Source organism: Lipophrys pholis (genome assembly GCF_963383615.2).
Source record: "Lipophrys pholis genome assembly, chromosome: 7".
Taxonomy (NCBI): Eukaryota; Metazoa; Chordata; class Actinopteri; order Blenniiformes; family Blenniidae; genus Lipophrys; species Lipophrys pholis.
In genome coordinates this window covers 31881763-31901306 of record NC_137638.1, presented here as the reverse complement: position 1 = coordinate 31901306, position 19544 = coordinate 31881763, and the positions used below count along the sequence as shown (strand labels likewise).

The following is a 19544-nucleotide window of genomic DNA, read 5'->3' as shown; positions in this document are numbered from 1 at the left end:
CATTGGCTGTCGACCTTGGGGGGGTTATAAAACTTCCGGGGTCTGGCTCGCTCGCCCGCTGTTTTATGGCCTATTCATTGTCCCTGGTGATTATGATGTAATGATGCTAAAATATGTTTATGTCAGCAAAATCACAATGAGCCCTAAACTGTATGTGATTAGTTTTCTTTTTATAATCTTCAATAAAAGAGATTATTTCGTGATTTCTCTAGAAAGTACTGTGTGTGTGAGCTGCTTGGGCGCGGTGAAAACCATCCGGAGATTAAGTAGTGGTCACACCAATTAATGACCAACAATATGAGTGAATGACATAAAATTAAACAAATCACCATCATTTGATGTCCGAGACTTGGGGCAACATTTAAATCGCCCATCACCATTCCTGCTCGGTGATTGGCTTAAAGTTAGTTCTGGTTTGTTGTTGCATGTTTCAATGAGATGTCGAGATGTTGAGATGTATCGACGGAGACAACGAGCAGTGAGTCTCTGATTATTAATTCTATCACAGCTCTTCTAATTTACTGTTTGAAAGGAGAAATTTGGCTGAAAAGCTGCAGACCAGGTTCAACGTTCTCCATCATAGTTATTTTTGTGTACTTGTTTGTTATTGTTCATAAATGCTTAAATATGCTCATATTTAATAATGACAGAAGATCTAAGAGTTTAAAAAAAGCACACAGTATATTTTGCAATTATTTTTTTCAGGTACAATTTTAAAGTGCATTGAAAGATGGGTTAATGTGTTGGTGAACATATACTTGAGTTTGGCTTTGGTTAATTAGTAACGCATTACTCTATTATGACCACTTTTTTCAGTAACGAGTAATCTAACGCACTACTATTTCCAAACCAGTAATCAGATTAAAATGACTTATCCAAGTCACTGTGTGTTACTGTTGTAGTCCTCCATCTCCTCAAGAGCCTTCACGTGGTTAGTATTGAGAGTGTACGGAAAGAGTATTGTAGAGTTTTGTGTATGGACCTGCCAGAAGCCTTTTAAAAAATGTAGTTTAGTTACATCGCTGGTGGAGCACACCTGATCAATGCAATTCTCTATCCTTGGCAATGGATAGGAGCTAGTTTTTTTTACTACATTTACCTTCCAGAAATCAGTGCAAAATTGAGGAGTGCTGTCACGTTTTGGAACTAACACACAGAGAGAACTCCATGTGCTGATGCTTGGTACAGCTAACCCATGCTCAACAAGATAGCTCACCTCTTGCTGCATTTGGACGCTTGTAGTCCGATTGTTCCTGTAGGCATGCTGGTTAATAGGTGGATGACCCTGCACATCAATGGCAAAAAACAAGGCAGAAGTCTGACAGGGATAATCTGAAAAAAGGAGTAAATTGTCCTCAATTAGCCAAATAATGGCAGACTCACACAAATTACTCTAAATCACTCTGCACCTCTGAGTTTCACAAGTGAGCAACGCTTTTTTCTTCTAAGCCATCATCACAATCATTATATGGTGGAGGAACTTCACACATAACAACCACAGGCACATCAGAAGGTGGCACAGGGGATTACCTCTGGAGAAATAACGCTTCAGCATGTCAACATGACACACAAGTTTTTCTTTAATGGTCGGTAGTTAGTCCTGGGCAATATGTCGATTTTTTTAGATTAATTCAAGTTTTTTCTTGCTATTCACTTGCTTTAACCCCAAATGCAGTTACAGGCCTGTGACACTCACCTGCCCTCTGACAGAAGTAGGCTGTCTCCTTGGCTTTTGTAATGGGATTCACTGCTGCAGCTTTCACTTTAACTTTAGGGCAGGTTGACAATTGGTTCGACGAACCTGTAAATGAAAGCAAGGATTCACATTACTGTTACAAAATAGGAGGAACCAAGCTGATAGTGATAACTAATGCAGGTTAAAATGGCAAGCTAAACTCACCTTGAACACTAGGATTAATTGCCTGGAGCAGACGAAGATGATGATGCCTCACTTGCATCGTCATTGTCGCCATTTCCTACACCAAATGTTAAGGCCATTTCTTCTCCCACGTTGCTGGCTGCAGACGACGAGTCACTAACGAATGCAGGCACGATAATGATGGCGTTATGCAGGAGTTGTAGCCGTACATCTGGGGCTGTCGAAAATTGTGCACTCTTCATCCTTGAGAAAATTATTTTGCTTAACCAGGTTCTTCCTCAGATTTGAGATATTCATATGACTGGCCTTGCACTTCGCGGCACAAATATTGCAGCAAGCGTAATTCGCATCACATTTTGAAAAGTGGAGCCATACGTTTGAGTGCTTCCTATCAGCCATGCTTGCTTTGTTGGCTGGACCTGCAGCGACTGACATCATTTTGCTGTTGTGCATGCAATGCTGTGGGGAGGTCTGGCATGAAAAATCTCCCACTCTTCCACTCCCTCACAGTCACAAGGAGGCAGTTCGGTACCGAAACATGGTACCGTTTTTGATTTTATGTGAATCGGTACTCGGTAGTACCGACGGAATTCAGTCAATACCTAAAAAGTACTAAATTCGGTACCCATCCCTTGTCAGTTGTCCCATGAATTAATATTGTATAACCTCATGAAGTTATGCATTAACAGAGTCAGTCATTTTCTGCCAGCATTCTTTCCTGGCCTTCTCTGCAAAAACAAACAGCTTTTAGCATGGATGTTGTGTTCGAGTGCTTTATCTTTTTAATTATAAAAAGTGTTGAAAAAACAGGAACAGTAAAAGTATAAATACATACAGTAAAAGACACATTTAAAGCAGTGAATAAAGTGCCACCAATGTTTATGATGATAGATATTGCACTGGATTATTGCAGTTGGAGCAAGCGCTTAAAAGAGTGTTGTATTGTTTTTAACTCTTCAGATGGGACCTCGTTTCCTGAGTGATGCTGAGGTGATGCTGCTGATCAACTCCAAACACATCCCCTCATACAAGCTTGAAGCCATGATGGAGAGACCGGAGAGAGGCGTCTCCATACGGAGACAGATGCTGTCCTTGAAGCTGCCCTCTCCCTCTGCACTCTCCTCTCTGCCATACACCAACTACGACTACTCCAAGGTGACGGAGCATCCACTCGTGCCACACGCCGTTGCCACGCTCTTCTCCATCTCACACACTCTTGTTTTCCAGGTCATCGGAACTTGTTGTGAAAACGTGATTGGCTACATGCCAGTGCCGGTGGGCGTGGCCGGACCACTGCATCTGGACGGAAAGCAGTTCCAGGTTCCTATGGCCACAACTGAAGGCTGTTTGGTGGCCAGCACCAACCGTGGATGTCGAGCCATAGCAGTGAGTCTTATCAGTTGATCTCATCGTGCTGCAGAGCCCAGATGAAGGAACTGTGTGGCAGAAAAGTCATTCTAATCTGATGGTGTAATGATATCATATGACTGCACGTAAATTGTTGCAGATAAACCACTTGGAGCACATCGCTGTGTAAAATCACATTGAGCTCTTCAAATTCAGTGATCACAAGTTAAAATGATATATTCTTTGTTAAAAAAAAACTAAAAACTGTTCTATATTTCTTTTTGAGGATTTTTGACGTCTTTCTTCTGTGATGGAACATTTTATCACTACTGTTTGATGATCCACGTTTCCATCTAACTGAATTTCTCTGAATAATCATGAGGAAAAAAGTCTGTATCAGTACCCTTGAGGATTTGTTCTTTCAGGTGTCAAACTCATTTTAGTGCCTCAGTAAAGCAAACAATGAAACACTAAATATTCTATATTGTTCACTCATACTGAAAGATTTTAATTACTGTGTGGAAGTCTGGGGCAACACCTAATCCTTACTCCGACTGTTGTGCGTGCTCCAGGAAAGAGCTAATAGACCGGTTCAGAAGGTTTCCAGGACCATCAGACTGGTTCAAAAGGTTTCCAGGACCATCTTATGGGTTCACAAGATTTCCAGGACCATTAGACTAGTTCAGAAGGTTTCCAGGATCATCTGACTGGTTCACAAGATCAAGATTTCCAGGACCATCAGACTGGTTCAGAAGGTTTCCAGGACCATCAGACAGTTTTCCAGGACCATCAGACAGGTTCCAAAGGTTTCCAGGACCATCAGACTGGTTTTACTTCTTCTAACCCCGTTTCAGGCCTGTTGTACTAGAAAAACAACTCATGTATGTATATCAGTATGCATAGGTGTGGGCACTCTTGGCTATAGATTAGTGCAAATATATTTTCATAAAATCCAATTTTAATTATTTATATAGATTGACCAGAAAGGGTTTTTATTTGGATAGGGGTGTGTGTGTGTGTGTGTGTGTGTGTGTGTGTGTGTGTGTGTGTGTGTGTGTGTGTGTGTGTGTGTGTGTGTGTGTGTGTGTGTGTGTGTGTGTGTGTGTGTGTGTGTGTGTGTGTGTGTGTGTGTATTTATATGACTCTCTGCGTATGTACTTGAACACAGGTTATTGACATGTCTGCAAAAGAAAGTTGAGGGCCAAATTCAGATCAGTTTCATATTAAGTGAGTGGGACTGGAAAAATAGTACCACGACAACTTAAATCTAAAGTTTTTCTTTGGTGTGACTCAAGAGTAATGTGATGACAATGTAGTAGATATTTTCACAAAACCAAACAATTATTAACACAAATTACTACAATTTCAACAAAAAGCCAATTTTAAGGAAAACTTCTGATGCAAAATACAGGGAAATGTCCAAAAACCAAATAAAATTATCCTATAGCTGTTGCATTGTGCATGCTTTTACTCAGTGTTCGCTCCTCAAAAGAAATTGGAAAAAAAAGATCAATAATTAGTATTCTTCTTCTTCTTCATTTTCTTTTGGGTTTAACAGCAATTTGCATCAATAAAGTTGCAATACCGCCATCTGCTGGTTTTATATTCCTAAATTGTTTCCCACTGTTCTCCCTGATGACTGTTTCCCTCTCTCACTCTTTTATCAGCAACTTTTTTGTCCTTTCTTCTTCACTTGGGTTCAACAGCATCAATGATGTTGGACTACCGCCATCTGCTGGTTCCAGCTAGTCCATACCATTCCTGCCGCTCAACAAAGAAAGAAAAAACTCTGATTGGAGCCTCTTGCAGGCTGGGTTTGGCCCTATGTTAGACGTCCCTGTTTCATTTAGATGAGATTTAAATTTGTCTGCTCATTAAGCCTCCGCTCAGTCTGATCTGCTCGACAGCAGAGAAGCATTTCAAGCAGAGCTAGTGGCAGATCAGTGGATCAGACTCACTGGAGACCGTATTGTTTCAGATTCCGACTGCTGCATTTTCATGATGGCCACAGATCTGATTATTTCAGAAAAGTTATGATTGACAGAGAAAGCTGTGCCTGGAGAAAGCTCCCTCACTGTAATAGTTGAGTTATTGTGGTTTAACGGAAACATTCACTCAGGCCGGTCTCCTGTGCGTTGCAGCTGAGCGGTGGAGCCAGCAGCCGTATCCTGGCCGACAGCATGACTCGGGGGCCGGTGGTCCGCCTGCCCTCTGCCTGCCAGGCTGCAGAGGTCAAGGCATGGCTGGAGAGCACAGACGGCTTCCAGTGCATCAAAGACGCCTTCGATAGCACCAGCAGGTAAAAACACGTTCAGAGTGTGGACTGTTTCTTTGTCGACGCCGAGTTTTCATGGCTGGAGACGCCGTGGTGGCTGTTTGCAGGTTCGCTCGGCTCGAGAAGCTGCTGGTTGGTCTGGCTGGGAAGAATCTGTACATCCGCTTTCACTCCAAGACTGGAGATGCGATGGGCATGAACATGATCTCAAAGGTCAGAATACTTTTATTAATGCATCTTTATGTTCTTTTCTTTTCTTTTCTTTTACTTGTGTAGCTTTTTGTGTCTATTTTTTAAGTCAAGGAGTGAGTTTTAACTTCCAAACAGTGTTGTTTTTGCCAATGATGACGATGACGAAATGATTTCAGTGACGCTTCTTTTCATGACGATAACGAAGCGGTGACGGATCTAAACATAGCCCTTTGATGACTAAAACATAATGATTGTATGAGTTCTGACGGGACGAAAATGTTAGTGGATGGTCTGTCTCACGCAAAAAACTAATGCAACTTTAGTTTATGAAGAGAGACGGAGCCTCTCCTCCTCTTCTTTTATGCTTATTCACAAGTGTGTGAATTGACCACAGCCTCTGTAAAGCCTAATTATATAACGTAGTTTCTCCAGAGCTACGATGGGAACAATTAATTAATTAGTTGATTGATTAATTGATAAATCATAATCTGCGGTGCACATGCCAGTGTGTGGTCATATAGTTGTGTTTAGGAGGAACACTCTCCATTCATGACTGTCTTTCCATCTATTTGACTGCAGGTCAATAACAAGTTGTCAGCTTACCATGATGAGAATCTGCTCTGATTGTCCAAATTTTACTTTTTGTACAATTAACTCTCCTGCTGTGTGAAAAGGCTCCCACAATGTTGCGGTATAGTCCGAGGATACGCTGCTTGATTTGGGGGGTCGGTACTCAAAACGCATTCATTATCCAAGCCTACTTGTCTTCCCCAATAAGCCAAAACTGGTATCCAATTGTGGCTTCAGGGTCACAATTAGACACAAAAAGCCACAATTAAAGTTTTTTCCTGGATTTCCTGGCCATTGCATGGACGTCTTGTCTGGAAGTCATATGAAGGCCAATGAAAAAACAAAAAAAAGTGCAACTCTACCGAGAATCACATCCACATTTACATGCACAAAATAACTTCTGAAATACGTTAACACGCATCAACAAACCAATAATTGACACCAGGCAAGGCAAGGCAAGGCAAATTTATTTAGAGAGCACCATTCAAACACAAGGCAGGTCACAGTGCTTTACAAAGAAATTAAACAAATACAGAATAAAGAAATACATTAAGGCTTTAGAAGAAATGAAAGACGTACATTAAAACAAATAATGAAGAAAAGTATAATAAAAAGATAAGAGATTTATTAAGATTAGTTTAATAAATCTATTGTTTATTCTACAGCCTGTGCATCTAGGAATGTTTTTTTTTTTTGAACAATGTCTTTTTATTTTCAAATACAACCAATATACAATATAATCACAGAACTTTTACATCAATTTCTCAATAACCCCACCCCAACCCACAGTTACTGGACCATCTGCAAGCTTACTAAGCACATTTGTAAACATATTGACAACAAAAAGGAAAATTAAAAATAACAGGTACATAGTCACTTGGGTTATGTTTCAATATTGGCAGCTGCCATGTTTTCCACAAAAGAGATAAATGGCTGCCAGGTAATATAGAATTTTCTGGTGGACCCCCTAATGGTATATCTAATTTTTTCTAAATGAATATGGCGCATGACTTCCCTTATCCATTGGCCATATGTAGGAGGCCGGGCATCCTTCCATTTAAATAGAATAAGTCTCCTGGCGAGCAGGGTGCAAAAGGCCATCATATTTCTGAAGTGCCCAGGGAGAGGAGTGGCCCCCGGGGCCACACCAAACAGTGAGATCATTGGAGAGGGATCTACTGTTGTTCCACATATTATAGAGAGTGTCTCAAAAATAGACCGCCAAAAACTGTACATCTTTGGGCATAGCCAGAACATGTGTAGTAATGTGGCTGAAGCTTGTTTGCAACGGTCACATGTAGGATCAATATCTTTATTAAACCTAGTTAGTCTTTCTTTGGTCCAGTGAAGACGGTGGACTATTTTAAATTGAACCACAGCATGTCTAAGGCATATTGAGGAGGAGTAAATTCTTTGTATTATTTGTTGCCACTTTGCTTCTGGAATTTTTTCATTTAAATCTTTTTCCCATCTGTGTTGGAGAGAGTCCAGATTATCCACATTAGATGTATTTAGTAATATGTACATTCTACTTATTATTTGTTTTGTGTTGACTTTACATTTGAGAATTGCTTCCAGTAGAGTTTCAGGTGGACATAATGGAAATTGAGCAAAGTTAGAGGCCACAAAATCTCTGGTTTGTAGGTACCTGAAGAAATGGGACTTGGGGAGATTAAATTTCTGTGATAGTTGTTCAAATGAAGCAAACCTGTTCTCAACGTAGAGGTTAGATAATGCTCTTATTCCTCTTCTTGACCAAATATGAAATGCCTCATCCATCATTGATGGGGCAAACAAATGGTTTCTTAATATTGGTGCTGAACATGAAAGGTCGATAAGGTCAAAAGACCGCCGAAACTGATACCAGATTTTGAGTGAATGAATGACAACTGGATTTGAGGTAAAGGATGAGATAGGCTGATTTAGTGGTAACTTGGAACATAATAAAGCTACTGATGAAGTAGAACCAATGGAAGTTTTCTCTAGCACCGCCCATTCAGGGTCATTGACATCAATGCCATCATTCTTCACCCAATATAACAATGCTCTTATATTGGCAGCCCAGTAGTAGTACATAAAATTTGGAAGTGCCATACCTCCAGTTGAGCGGGGCCTCTGTAATATATTCATGTTGATTCTTGGTGGTTTTTTATGCCATATGAAGGATGATATCTGGCTGTTTAGGTTGTGGAAGAAAGACTTTGTCAGGAAGATGGGGAGACACTGAAATAAATAAAGAAACTTAGGGAGTACATTCATCTTAATTGTGTTGATCCTGCCCCCGAGGGAGAGAGGTAGATGGTCCCACCGTTCGAGGTCTTGCTTCACCTTTAATAGCAGAGTTTGGTAATTGGCCTTAAAGAGATCTTTGTAGTCTGAAGTAACCCATATGCCTAAATATCTGAACTTTTGGGGGCTTATTTTAAAGGGGACTGACACAAAATGCTGTTCTTCCACTTTAGTAATGGGCATAAGTTCACTTTTATGGAGGTTTATTTTGTAGCCCGATATTTTTCCAAATTTTGAGAGTAAAGCTAATAGTTTAGGAAAACTTGATATAGGGTTCGTGATAAACAATAACATGTCATCTGCATAAAGTGAGACTTTATGCTCTGAACCTGCCCGATGTATACCCTTGATAGCAGTGTTCTGTCTCAGGGCTAATGCAAGCGGCTCAAGTGCAATAATGAATAAGAGTGGTGACAGAGGGCATCCCTGCCTTGTGCCTCGTTTGAGCTCAAAGTAGGTGGACAGATTGTTATTCGTGCGCACGGCTGCCATTGGTAGAGTATATAGAATTTTAACCCAGGATACGAATTTAGGGCCCAAATTTAAAATTTCTAAAGTCTTGAAAAGGTAGTCCTACTCCACCCGGTCGAACGCCTTTTCAGCGTCAAGCGAGAGAATTACCTCAATATCATCGGGTTCGCGCAGGGTGGGACCATAGAGAATGTTAAATAATCTCCTAATGTTGTAAAAAGGAAATCGGTTTTTTGTGAACCCCGTTTGATCGGGTGCAATAATAGAGGGAATAATCATTTCAAGGCGACATGCCAGAATTTTGGCAAAGATTTTTGTGTCAGTGTTCAACAACAAAATAGGCCGATATGAACTGCACTCAAGAAGATTTTTTCCTGTTTTAGGTAGCAAAGAAATAACTGCTTGTCGCATGGTTGGTGGTAGGGACTTGTTAACAAAACATTCTTCAAATACCAATAGCAGTAACGGAGAGATCTGATTTGAGAATTGCTTATAAAACTCATTTGGGAAGCCATCTGGCCCTGGGGCTTTACTACTTTGCATAGCACTAATTGCTGAGGCTATCTCCGTGGCTGAAAAATCTTTTTCTAATTCAGTAGACAGCACTGGGTCTACACGGGGTATATTCAAGGTTGTAAAGAAGTCATTTAAAGCAGAGGGGCTGGCAGACGAATCTGGAGTATATAATGATTGAGAAAAACTTTTAAAACATGAATTAATTGTTTCATTGTCGGTATGTTTTAGACCATTTTCATCATTAATTGCAGGGATGGTTTGGTTAGCAGTTCTTTGGCGTAGCTGATGTGCAAGCGATCTCCCAGCCTTTTCCCCATGTTCGTAGTGTGTATGTTTGGTTTTGGAAAGAAGATATTCAGCCTGTCGCGTAGATAAGATATTAAACTCCGTTTGAAGTGACAGACGTTTTTTGATAGTGTCTGCCGTGGGGGAGTGACTGTGCACCGTGTCCAATTCCAATATTTCATCTGTTAATTTTTTAAGACGTTCAGTGTTTGCTCTTTTTTTATTTGCGCAGTATGAGATTATTTGGCCCCTTAGATATGCCTTTAGTGATTCCCATACAATAGAGGGTGACATTCCTGGTGTTTGATTAATGTCGAGAAACATTTTAATTTCAGCTGATATAAAAGTGGTGAACTCTTGGTCTGAAAGAAGTAAAGGGTTAAGTCGCCACAGACGACATGTGATTTGTGTATTCGGAATCTGCATTTTCATAATGACTGGGCCGTGATCAGAGATGACTATGGCTCCATATTGGCAGTCTTTTATAGTATGAAGGATCCTTTTGTCTACGAAGAAGTAGTCGATACGTGAATATGTCCTATGGACAGAGGAAAAAAAGGAATATGCTCTGGTAGTGGGGTTGCGAAATCGCCAGACATCTGCCACGCCATAGTTTTTTAGGAAGTGCTGAATAGAGTGAGCCGATTTTGACAGGGATGCCCTCCTAGAAACACTCCGATCCATATTGGAAGAAAGTGTACAGTTGGTGTCACCACCAAGTATGAGGTAGTGTGTTGTCATATCTGGTAAGCGAGAGAAAAGGTTTGTAAAGAATTTGGGATCATCCCAGTTTGGGGCATAGATGCATACTAAAATAACTGGAAGTGTGTATAGTTTTCCCACAACAATGATGTATCGCCCAGAGCTATCTTTCTGTACATCTGATACTGTGAATTGAGTAGTTTTATTAATCAGAATAGCAACACCTCGAATCTTTGAGTGGAAATTGGATTGGTACACCTGACCAGCCCATCCTCTAAGAAGCCGAGTACTGTCCCCTGCACTTATATGCGTCTCCTGCAAAAAGGCTATGTCTGTATCCAGCTGTTTTAGGTGCGAAAGGACTTTTTTCCTCTTTACTGGATGATTCATGGATTTAACGTTCCAACTTATAAAGTTAACAGGGCGGCTGTATCCTCTTAAGTTACTCATGTTGGCCATAGTGTGTATGCAAGGAAATATGCATCACACATGAAACCCAAGGACTGTAAAGTACAGTTACAAATATATTTAAAGAAAGAGGTGCAATGGTATAATTTCGGTTTGTAAAATGGTCCAGTTAACTCCCACCCCCCCTCACCTACACGGACAAGGTGATTACAACATCCCTTGAACAAAAATCCACACATATTGTGCTTGTCTTGGGGAACTAGAAAGCTCAATGCTTCACCCGCCAAGCCTTCCAAGTAGGATTTGAACAGCAAGATTCAACATGACAAAGTCTGTAGTACTATATTGTACAGTGTATCACAGTTATAATTATGAAAGAGAATACTGAGCAACTAAACAAACATAGTTGTTACAACCCATAATAAACATGAAATAAACTAGAGATATATATGGACGTGCTAATCAGGATGTTCTCTAGCTTGTAATTACATAGAAACATTAGTATACCAATGTAAATATGAACTTAAGTTTTTTTTTGTTGGAGAAAAATAAAAAAATGAGAAGTTATGCATGCGTGAAATAACGTTTCAGGATTTGAGATTCACTCGGCATCACAGAACAAGCAAGTCAGAACAGGCATTCAAACATTTTCAATCTCAGAGGCACTGTCCAGCCTCCATACCTGGAATTATGCTCGCCTTCACATACATCATAGCCTTGCTCGGATCCGTAAACTCCACGGCTTCTCCTTTGTAAGTGATTTTGAGGCGGGCTGGAAACATTATTCCGTAACGGACTCCCTGTCGGTCGCGGAGGAGCTTTCTCACCTCCGTGAACCCGGCCCGAGCCTTGGCCACCCCCGGAGTGTAGTCAGGGAAGATGGTGAGCAGTTCTCCTTTAAAACGCAATGGCCCGCGCATGCGAGCGCGACGCAGGACCTCGGCGCAGTCTTGGTAGTAGTGGAGTTTCGCAACGATGGCGCGCGGTTTTCCATCCGACCTCCGCGGGCCCGGGGTCCGGTGTGAGCGGTCGACGAGCGGCTCTTTGTCCAGCTGCAGCACCTCCGTTAGCATCTTCGACACTGTCGCTGTGGCGCAGGAGTCAGGTGTTTCCGGGATGCCGATGATTCGTATATTGCACCTCCTCATTCTCCCTTCCATATCCTCACACTTATCTTGAAGTTTTGCCATCTCTATCTTCATATCACTTACTGTATTCTGGAGAGTGGCTACTTCGTCCGACCATGTTGAAAGTCCCCCCTCAACCTCTCTGATGTTTGCCGTCATTTGGTCGATATCGGATTTCAGCACAGCGGTGTTGTTGATTATCTCCGATTTCACTGCTTTCTGCTCGCTCTTAAGAAAATCAAAATCTTCAGCGAGGGCATTTTTCAGTTCGGACTTTATCACCGCTGAAATAACCGCTTTAAGTGAAAGAAGGATTTCCGACTTTAAGCTCGCTATTTCCATCTCTCCGGTATCCGCTGGGGGTGGGGTCTTCTCACCTGGACTCTTGGAAACACTCTGGTCCGAGGAGTTGCTTGGCCTCGTGCTGGCTGGGCCAGAATACTTGTATTTCCGCAAATTAGTCGCCATTTGTCCGTCCTCAGTGAAGAAGCCTTCTTTGGAGTTATATCAATAAAGTTGTAGTTGCTGTATACATAAAAATACTCATTAAATATTGCTTTTAGTAGAGGCTCGACGGGAGCTCAAGCTAAACACGGCTTACTCCATCGCGGTCAAGCCACGCCCCCCATCTAGGAATGTTTTAAGTCCTGATTTAAAAGAAGTGAGTGTGTCAGCAGTCTTCAGGTGTTCAGGAAGTTTGTTCCACAGGTGAGGAGGTAGGAACTAAAAGCTGCTTCACCTTGTTTCTTCTGACTGTAGGAACAGTGAGTCAACCTCTTCCTGATGACCTCAGAGGTCTGGAGCTTTGATCTTCTACAAGTCAGTCTGAGATGATTTAGGCCGAGACCATTCAAAGCTTTCTAGAGCAGAAGGACATTCTGAGGTCCTTTGATACACAGGCAGCCAGTGGAGAGGGTGGAGCAGGGGGAAAGAGCTCCCCCCTCAGTGTGGTGGGGGAATGTGCTCCACCCTCAGTGTGGTGGTCTAATGTGCTCCACCCTCTTTGTGTTGGTGAGGACTCTGGCTGCAGCGTTCTGGATGAGCTGTAGTTGTCTGACAGATTTTGTCCTGACACTCCGTTCCAGTGAAAATGAAACCAGAAGAAGTTTCTCAGAATCTTGTTGCTCAGAAATCCTTTGATTCTTCAACATTGTTCAGATGGTCGGAAGCTGATTTGGTTCTTGTCTTAATGTGGCTGTTGAATTTCAGGGTGGTATCCAGAACTCCACCCAGATTTCTGCCTGATTTGATGACCTGGAGTCAAGACGAGCACTGACCTTTAACCTTTCTTCTTTGGGGCCAAAAACAATGAGCTCAGTTTTCTCTGGGTTGAGTTGTAAAAAATGCTGACTCATCACTCCTGCATTTCATTTCTACATTTCCTCAGCCGGTATAAGGGGGCGTCATTCACTGACACTGACATATAGAGCTGAGTGTCATCTGGTCATTCTAAGAAGAGCATGGCGATGTTCAATAAAAGGGCCCAAGGATGGAGCCTTGAGGAACCCCACAAGTGATTTTCATTTGCTCACATTCACAATCAGCTACTGACACAGAATAGTGGCCATCTTGCCAGTAGGATTTAAAGCCACTGCCAGAGTGCAGAGCCAGAAGTTCCAACCATTGTTCCAGTAGGTCCAGCAGGATGTTGTGGTCAACTGTGTCCAAAGCAGCACTAAGATCCAGTAAGAGTCAAAGTGAGACAGTGGACGTGTCCCTGCTCATATAGACATCATTCAGCAGTTTAATAAGAGTGTTTCAGTGCTCTGACCTCAATCCAGACTGGAAAACATTTTGGTAATTGTTTTGAGCCATAAAACCATTAAGTTGTGTAAAAACTACCTTTACAATATTATTACTTAAGAAAGGTTTGATATGGGCCTGTAATTACTAATTACTGAAGCATCCAGATTACTCTTTTTTAAAAGAGGTTTGATAACGGCTGTCTTTAGAGTTTTAGGAAAAACACCCGTCTGAAGAGAGCTGTTGACTATCTGTTGTACATCTGGAGCGAGACAGCTAAAAACATCTTTAAAAATCTTTGTGGGTAGAGAGTTAAGGCTGCATGTTGTGGGTTTGAGCTGGTGAACATCTGCCTGATTAGACAGAACATCTTTGTGTGGAGGTTCAGGTGTTCCAGTCGTAATGCCTGAGCTCCACTGACTGACTCTCAGTCTGATCTGTGTAATTTTATGGGTGAAATAGGATGAAAATCATTACAAGATGCATCTGATAACAGTTCAGGAGGTACTGATGGGGAGGGGTTGGTCAGTCTGTCCACGACACTAAACAAAGTATGGGTATTATTACTGTGTTTATTGATGATCTCAGAGAAGAAAGATTGTCTGGCCCTTTTTAATTTTAAGTTCTACATGTGAAGCGTTTCTTTGTAGATGTCAGAATGAAGGTGGAGCTTAGATTTTCTCCACCTGCGCTCTGCCTGTCTTCACTCTCTTGTTTGGGCCTTAACCAGTCTATTATTCCTCCATGGAGCTTTCCTCCTATCACACAATACTTTCGCTCTGACTGGCGCTATGGTATCAATGAGGTTTATAACTTTAGAGCTGAAGTTCTCTACAAGGTCGCTGATAGAAGCTGCAGCAGAGCTGCATGCTAGAGAATGTCTGGCTGAAGACTCGCCGTGTCTTTTCATCAATGTGAGGTTTTCTGATCAACTCTGTTTTATTTCATTCCAGGCTATAATTGTTGTGTATGATATGTGTTCAGTTGAAAGATTGATTTTGGATTGCCATTTAGAGTCTGCCATTAGAGCTTTAAGTAGTATCCCTTTGATCATTCGCTCCTCTATATCCTTCCATCCCGCTGTGTAATTCAGAGAGCACGTACAAACTACGGGCCTCAACTGGGCAGCATAGTAATATTCTCGTAAACCTGGGAGGCCCATACCCCCTTTTTCTTTCTTTGCAAAGTTTTGAACTTAATTCTGGGGGGTTTTCCCTTCCATATAAACCTTGATAAAATTTGGTCCCATTCTGCAAATAGTTTTTGGGTTAAAGAAAATGGCAGACCTGGGAACAAATATAACATTCAAGGATGTTCATCTTAATAGCGTCAATCCGAGAATATAAATCCAAGAAAGGTATGGTATTCCACCTTTCAATGTCAGATTAAAATTTTGTGTTCAGGGTGTCCATAATTAACATCATACTGTGGCAGAGAGGTGATTAAGCCCGTGATGGGAATCAGGTGTACTGCTTCACCTCTCTGCCCATAAAGGAGGAGCTGCCTGACACTCGCAGTGACAGGCGGGAGACACAGACAAATGAGGCCACGTTTACACGTACCCAGTTTTTACAAAAAACGGATATTTCCCTCTCTACGTTTTAAAAAACCTTCATTCACACTGACTCACATATACAGCTGGTTCAGAGCTGCTATGAGCAGCCAAACCTGTAGGGGGCAGTGTAGCAAGAAGCATCAAGCCTTGATAGCCCATCAGAATCCTGGGAAAAAAACAGGAGGTCACGATTGTGATGTAAGTATCGATTCCGCGTCCCATTTCCATTTATAGTGGTCTCTAATGTTTTAGAGAGGATTGTAATGTAGAGCCAATACTTGAGTTTTGTTTACAATAATTTTGTATCCTGGGAAAGTACCACAGTCTTCAAACATCTGTACAGCTTTTGGTAACGTCAGAGTAGGGTTAGAAATGGTCAGCAATAGATCATAAGCAAATAGGGCCAATTTCTGTTATTTTCCTGCGACAGTTACCCCCCTACAACCTACAAACTCCAACCTCCAGTCGTTTTGATAATAGATTTCTGAAATCCGAATTTTAGTGGGGGGTTACTAAGTGTTAGGTCTACAATGGCACCAGTGGTGTAGATCTCCACCAAGATGACAGATATTACTAACCAGTGTTTTCCTGCTCTACCCAGTGAGTTCTGGGGAGATTCTGCACGTATGTGGGTCTTGTCAAGTCAGGGTGATTTTCACCTATGTAGGTGGGGCTACCAAAATAGTCCTGAAGTGTGGTCCAGGCATGACGGGGCTTCGCAGACCTACACCACCCCAGGCCATGGGCCACAGAACGCGAGGCCCAGACACCCGAAGGACCGCAGAGAATGGCCACAAGCCCGGAGACCCGGAGGTACAGCAGCCGGTGCAGCTCCCCACCCCGACCACCGACACAGACCACAACGCTGAGCCTGGCCCACCAACCCCAGCAGCCACCCGCCACAGGCCGGCCAACATGGAGGGCCACCCCCGGATACCCCAGAGAGAAACCCCCTGCGCCCCCCAGTAATCCCAATACACCAAGGACACATCCAAGGAAAGAAAACGGTTGTAGAGGGATCCGATCGAGGTTGGGTCCTCCCAGGTCAAGCACCCCCTCCCAGCCATGATCCGTAGGGCCAGCCAACACCCGATAACCAGTCCACAGAGATCACCCATGATCCTCGCTGCCCCCACGCATTGAGGAGAGCCCTAGGACCCCAAAGGCAGGGGAAAAGGGGAGGAAGGTGAGGACAAAGTGGGGCGGAAAGCCCCACCACCCCGATACCCCCCGGGGAGACCCAGAAATCTCAGATGAGTAGCCCCTGCCCCCCCTAGGCCCCAACCAACCCAACATGACCCAGCAGCCCCACAGATGCAGACGCGAGGCCCCCCAGCCCCGCAACCCAAGAAGGGAACCGGCCCGAAGAACCCCACCAAATCACGAATCGGCCCCCCAGGAAGGAGGGGGTAAGAAGAAAAAAGATACCAACAAGACAATATCAGACTCTCTGGATGGGTGACACAAATGATTCCTCACGTTGTTTTGGAATAGATATATTTGATGAGAAGCGTAGATGGTTTCCTATATCGCCTCTTGTCCGGTTCTACCTGCGTATATCTATATGTGCATGCATACACACACCCAAAACCCATGCATACATGTACATATGCATACACACCCCCGTACAATATTCTATGTTTTATTCATTTATTTATTTATTTATTTATTTATTATTTTTGCAATATGGCTTCCACTAGCAGACAAATATTATTTTCAGTAATATGTAAAGCCTTAAGAAAAAGGTCACCATTATTCTGTGAAGTCTTTCAGTCTATTCCATCAGAAGATTCTGCCACTGGTTGATGTTAAGAGCTGATTTTTCCAGTTGAGTAGGATTGTTTTCTTAGCCAAGGTGAGAGCTACAAGTCGTGGATGTGTTAAGCTGTTTGTGATATCAGTGGTAGTGAGGTCACCAGTTAGACCCCCACTGGGCGATCGGAGAATCCTGCAGCCCATTATGGAAGAATGTTGCTGGATAATTATTGATCAGAATTGTTGGACTGGTCAACGCGGCCAGAGGCCTGGGGGTAAGGATCAGTCCTATTTTTTATTACATTGGGTACATATCTGTGTTTGAGAAGGACATTTTTTTCATTTTGTCTTGAGTGATGTGTGTCCTGTGGAGGATTTTAAAGGGGATCAGTTGTAGGTTGGTATTTCTTGTCATAATGAAGGTATTTTCACATATCCTGGTCCAGAAGCTCATATCTGACGAGAAGCACAAACCTCTTCTCATTTTAACACTGGAATGGAATCGTATAGAGTTGGTCTTAAAAGTGACTTGTTGTATATTTTGGATTTTTTATGTTATTTATCAAATCAGGTGGTTGTAATGTATTCTGCATTGGTGGATTTCTTTTTTTAATTGAGTTATTTAATTGTGGATACAGTAGAACATTTTCTTTGTATTTCAAAATTTCAAAATAATTCCATCTCTGTCATGAGTGTATTGTCTTGGGAAATATGACTCAGTGCCTTCTGTTCCCATATTTTGAAATACAGCGTTGTTTTGTTGTTTTCAGTCTGGGTTCTGCCAGATTGGGGAGGGAGCACAAGGTTCCAGAGTGGATCCTGTAACTTCCAGACAAGCAATCAGTGGGTTTTTGAAGCAGTTGTGTGGTTTTAGAGTGGTGGTAATGAAAGGTAAGTCTGAGAGTTTAATTCTGTTGCCGTTGATTTGTTCCAGTTCTATTCACGAGCTAGATTCTTCAGTGGGGTTAATTTATTTACTAATAAATTGCAGTTGATTGGCAAGGTAAGGTACATGAAATTGGGTCTAAGCCACATTCTGATTTAGATTTCTGAAGGGTGGATAGACTGATTTTAAGTTTTTTATTTTTTGCGTAGAATTTTATGATCGCAGAGTCTAATGTCTGGAACCATTTCGGTGTGGGTTTGAGTGGAATGATTAAAAAAAGATAATTGATTTGAGGTAAAATTTTCATTTTGACTGTAGCTTTACGTCCCAGACATGGGAAGGAAGAGACATGGGAAGATATGATATGATAGATGCAAACAATTTGTAATCTATAATTAAGACACTAATCAGGCGAGAATGACTACATTCAAGTCTCTCTTTTCCTTCCTTTGGGATGATGGAAATATTGACTCATTCTATGAGGAAGGGATTGTTTTCTTTTGCATCACCCGGTTAAGTCTCTTCAATAAGTTTGGAATTAGGCAGCTCTTCATTGTTTTATACCATTCAGGGCCAAATCCATCTGCTCCTACCATCTTTTCTTTTTTTAATTTTTTAATTTACCAATTGGATATCCTCGTTTGTTATTGGGGAAAGGAGTCTTATTTTTTTCTCATCGGTCAGATTTAGTTGTGAGATATATCTTGATCATTATCTACGTGCATTTGAAAGGGAAAGCTTTAATTAGTAATTTTGAAAGCACCATTTAATTTTATTTTGTTCATTTTCGATTACATTATTGAAGGGATTCTTAATTTTATGAATGGCTCTCTCAGCTTGTTTTCTCCTGAGTTTATAAGAAACAAGTTTTAGAGATCTTCTGCCTGCTTCATAGTACTGTTGTTTAGTAAAAATTATTCTTTTTTGTATATCCAGTGTATTGATGTCATCTATTTCTTTTTTTAATGGTTTTATTTCAGATTTGATGCCAGCTGTCATACCTTTAGAGTGTTCTTGTTGACATTTCAGTAGTTTATGTTCTAAGTTGATGATTTTGTGAACAGTAGCTTTTTTTGATGGGAAGAGATACTTATTATTTTCCCTCTAATTATTGCCTTAAAGGCGTCCCAAAGTATTCCAGGATCGACTTCCTCATTATCATTATGTTCATCATGATGTCACTCTCCTCCATGATGTCTCCCTCCCCATGATGTCACTCTCCTCATGATGTCACTCTCCTCCATGATGTCACTCTCCCCATGATGTCACTCTCCTCCATGATGTCACTCTCTTCCATGATGTCACTCTTACATGATGTAACTCCTCCATGATGTCAATCTCCCCATGATGTCACTCTCCCCACGATGTCACTCACCCCCATGATGTCACTCTCCTCCATGATGTCACTCTCCTCCATGATGTCATTCTCCCCATGATGACACTCTCCTCCATGATGTCACTCTCCTCCATGATGTCAATCTCCCCATGATGTCATTCTCCCCATGATGTCATTCTCCTCCATGATGTCACTCTCCCCATGATGT

The 19544-nt window shown here is 41.9% G+C and overlaps 1 protein-coding gene across 2 annotated transcripts in view; it reads left to right on the top strand.

The window, feature by feature from the left end:
• Positions 1–19544, top strand: part of LOC308111823 (3-hydroxy-3-methylglutaryl-coenzyme A reductase-like) — a 55446-nt gene that overhangs the window by 20303 nt on the left and 15599 nt on the right. For both annotated transcript variants that reach the window (XM_080466867.1, XM_080466868.1), the window contains 4 exons: positions 2840–3034; positions 3107–3265; positions 5368–5525; positions 5609–5714. In XM_080466867.1, coding sequence (XP_080322993.1) covers positions 2840–3034; positions 3107–3265; positions 5368–5525; positions 5609–5714 — 618 coding nt within the window. The remainder of the gene's footprint in view (positions 1–2839; positions 3035–3106; positions 3266–5367; positions 5526–5608; positions 5715–19544) is intronic.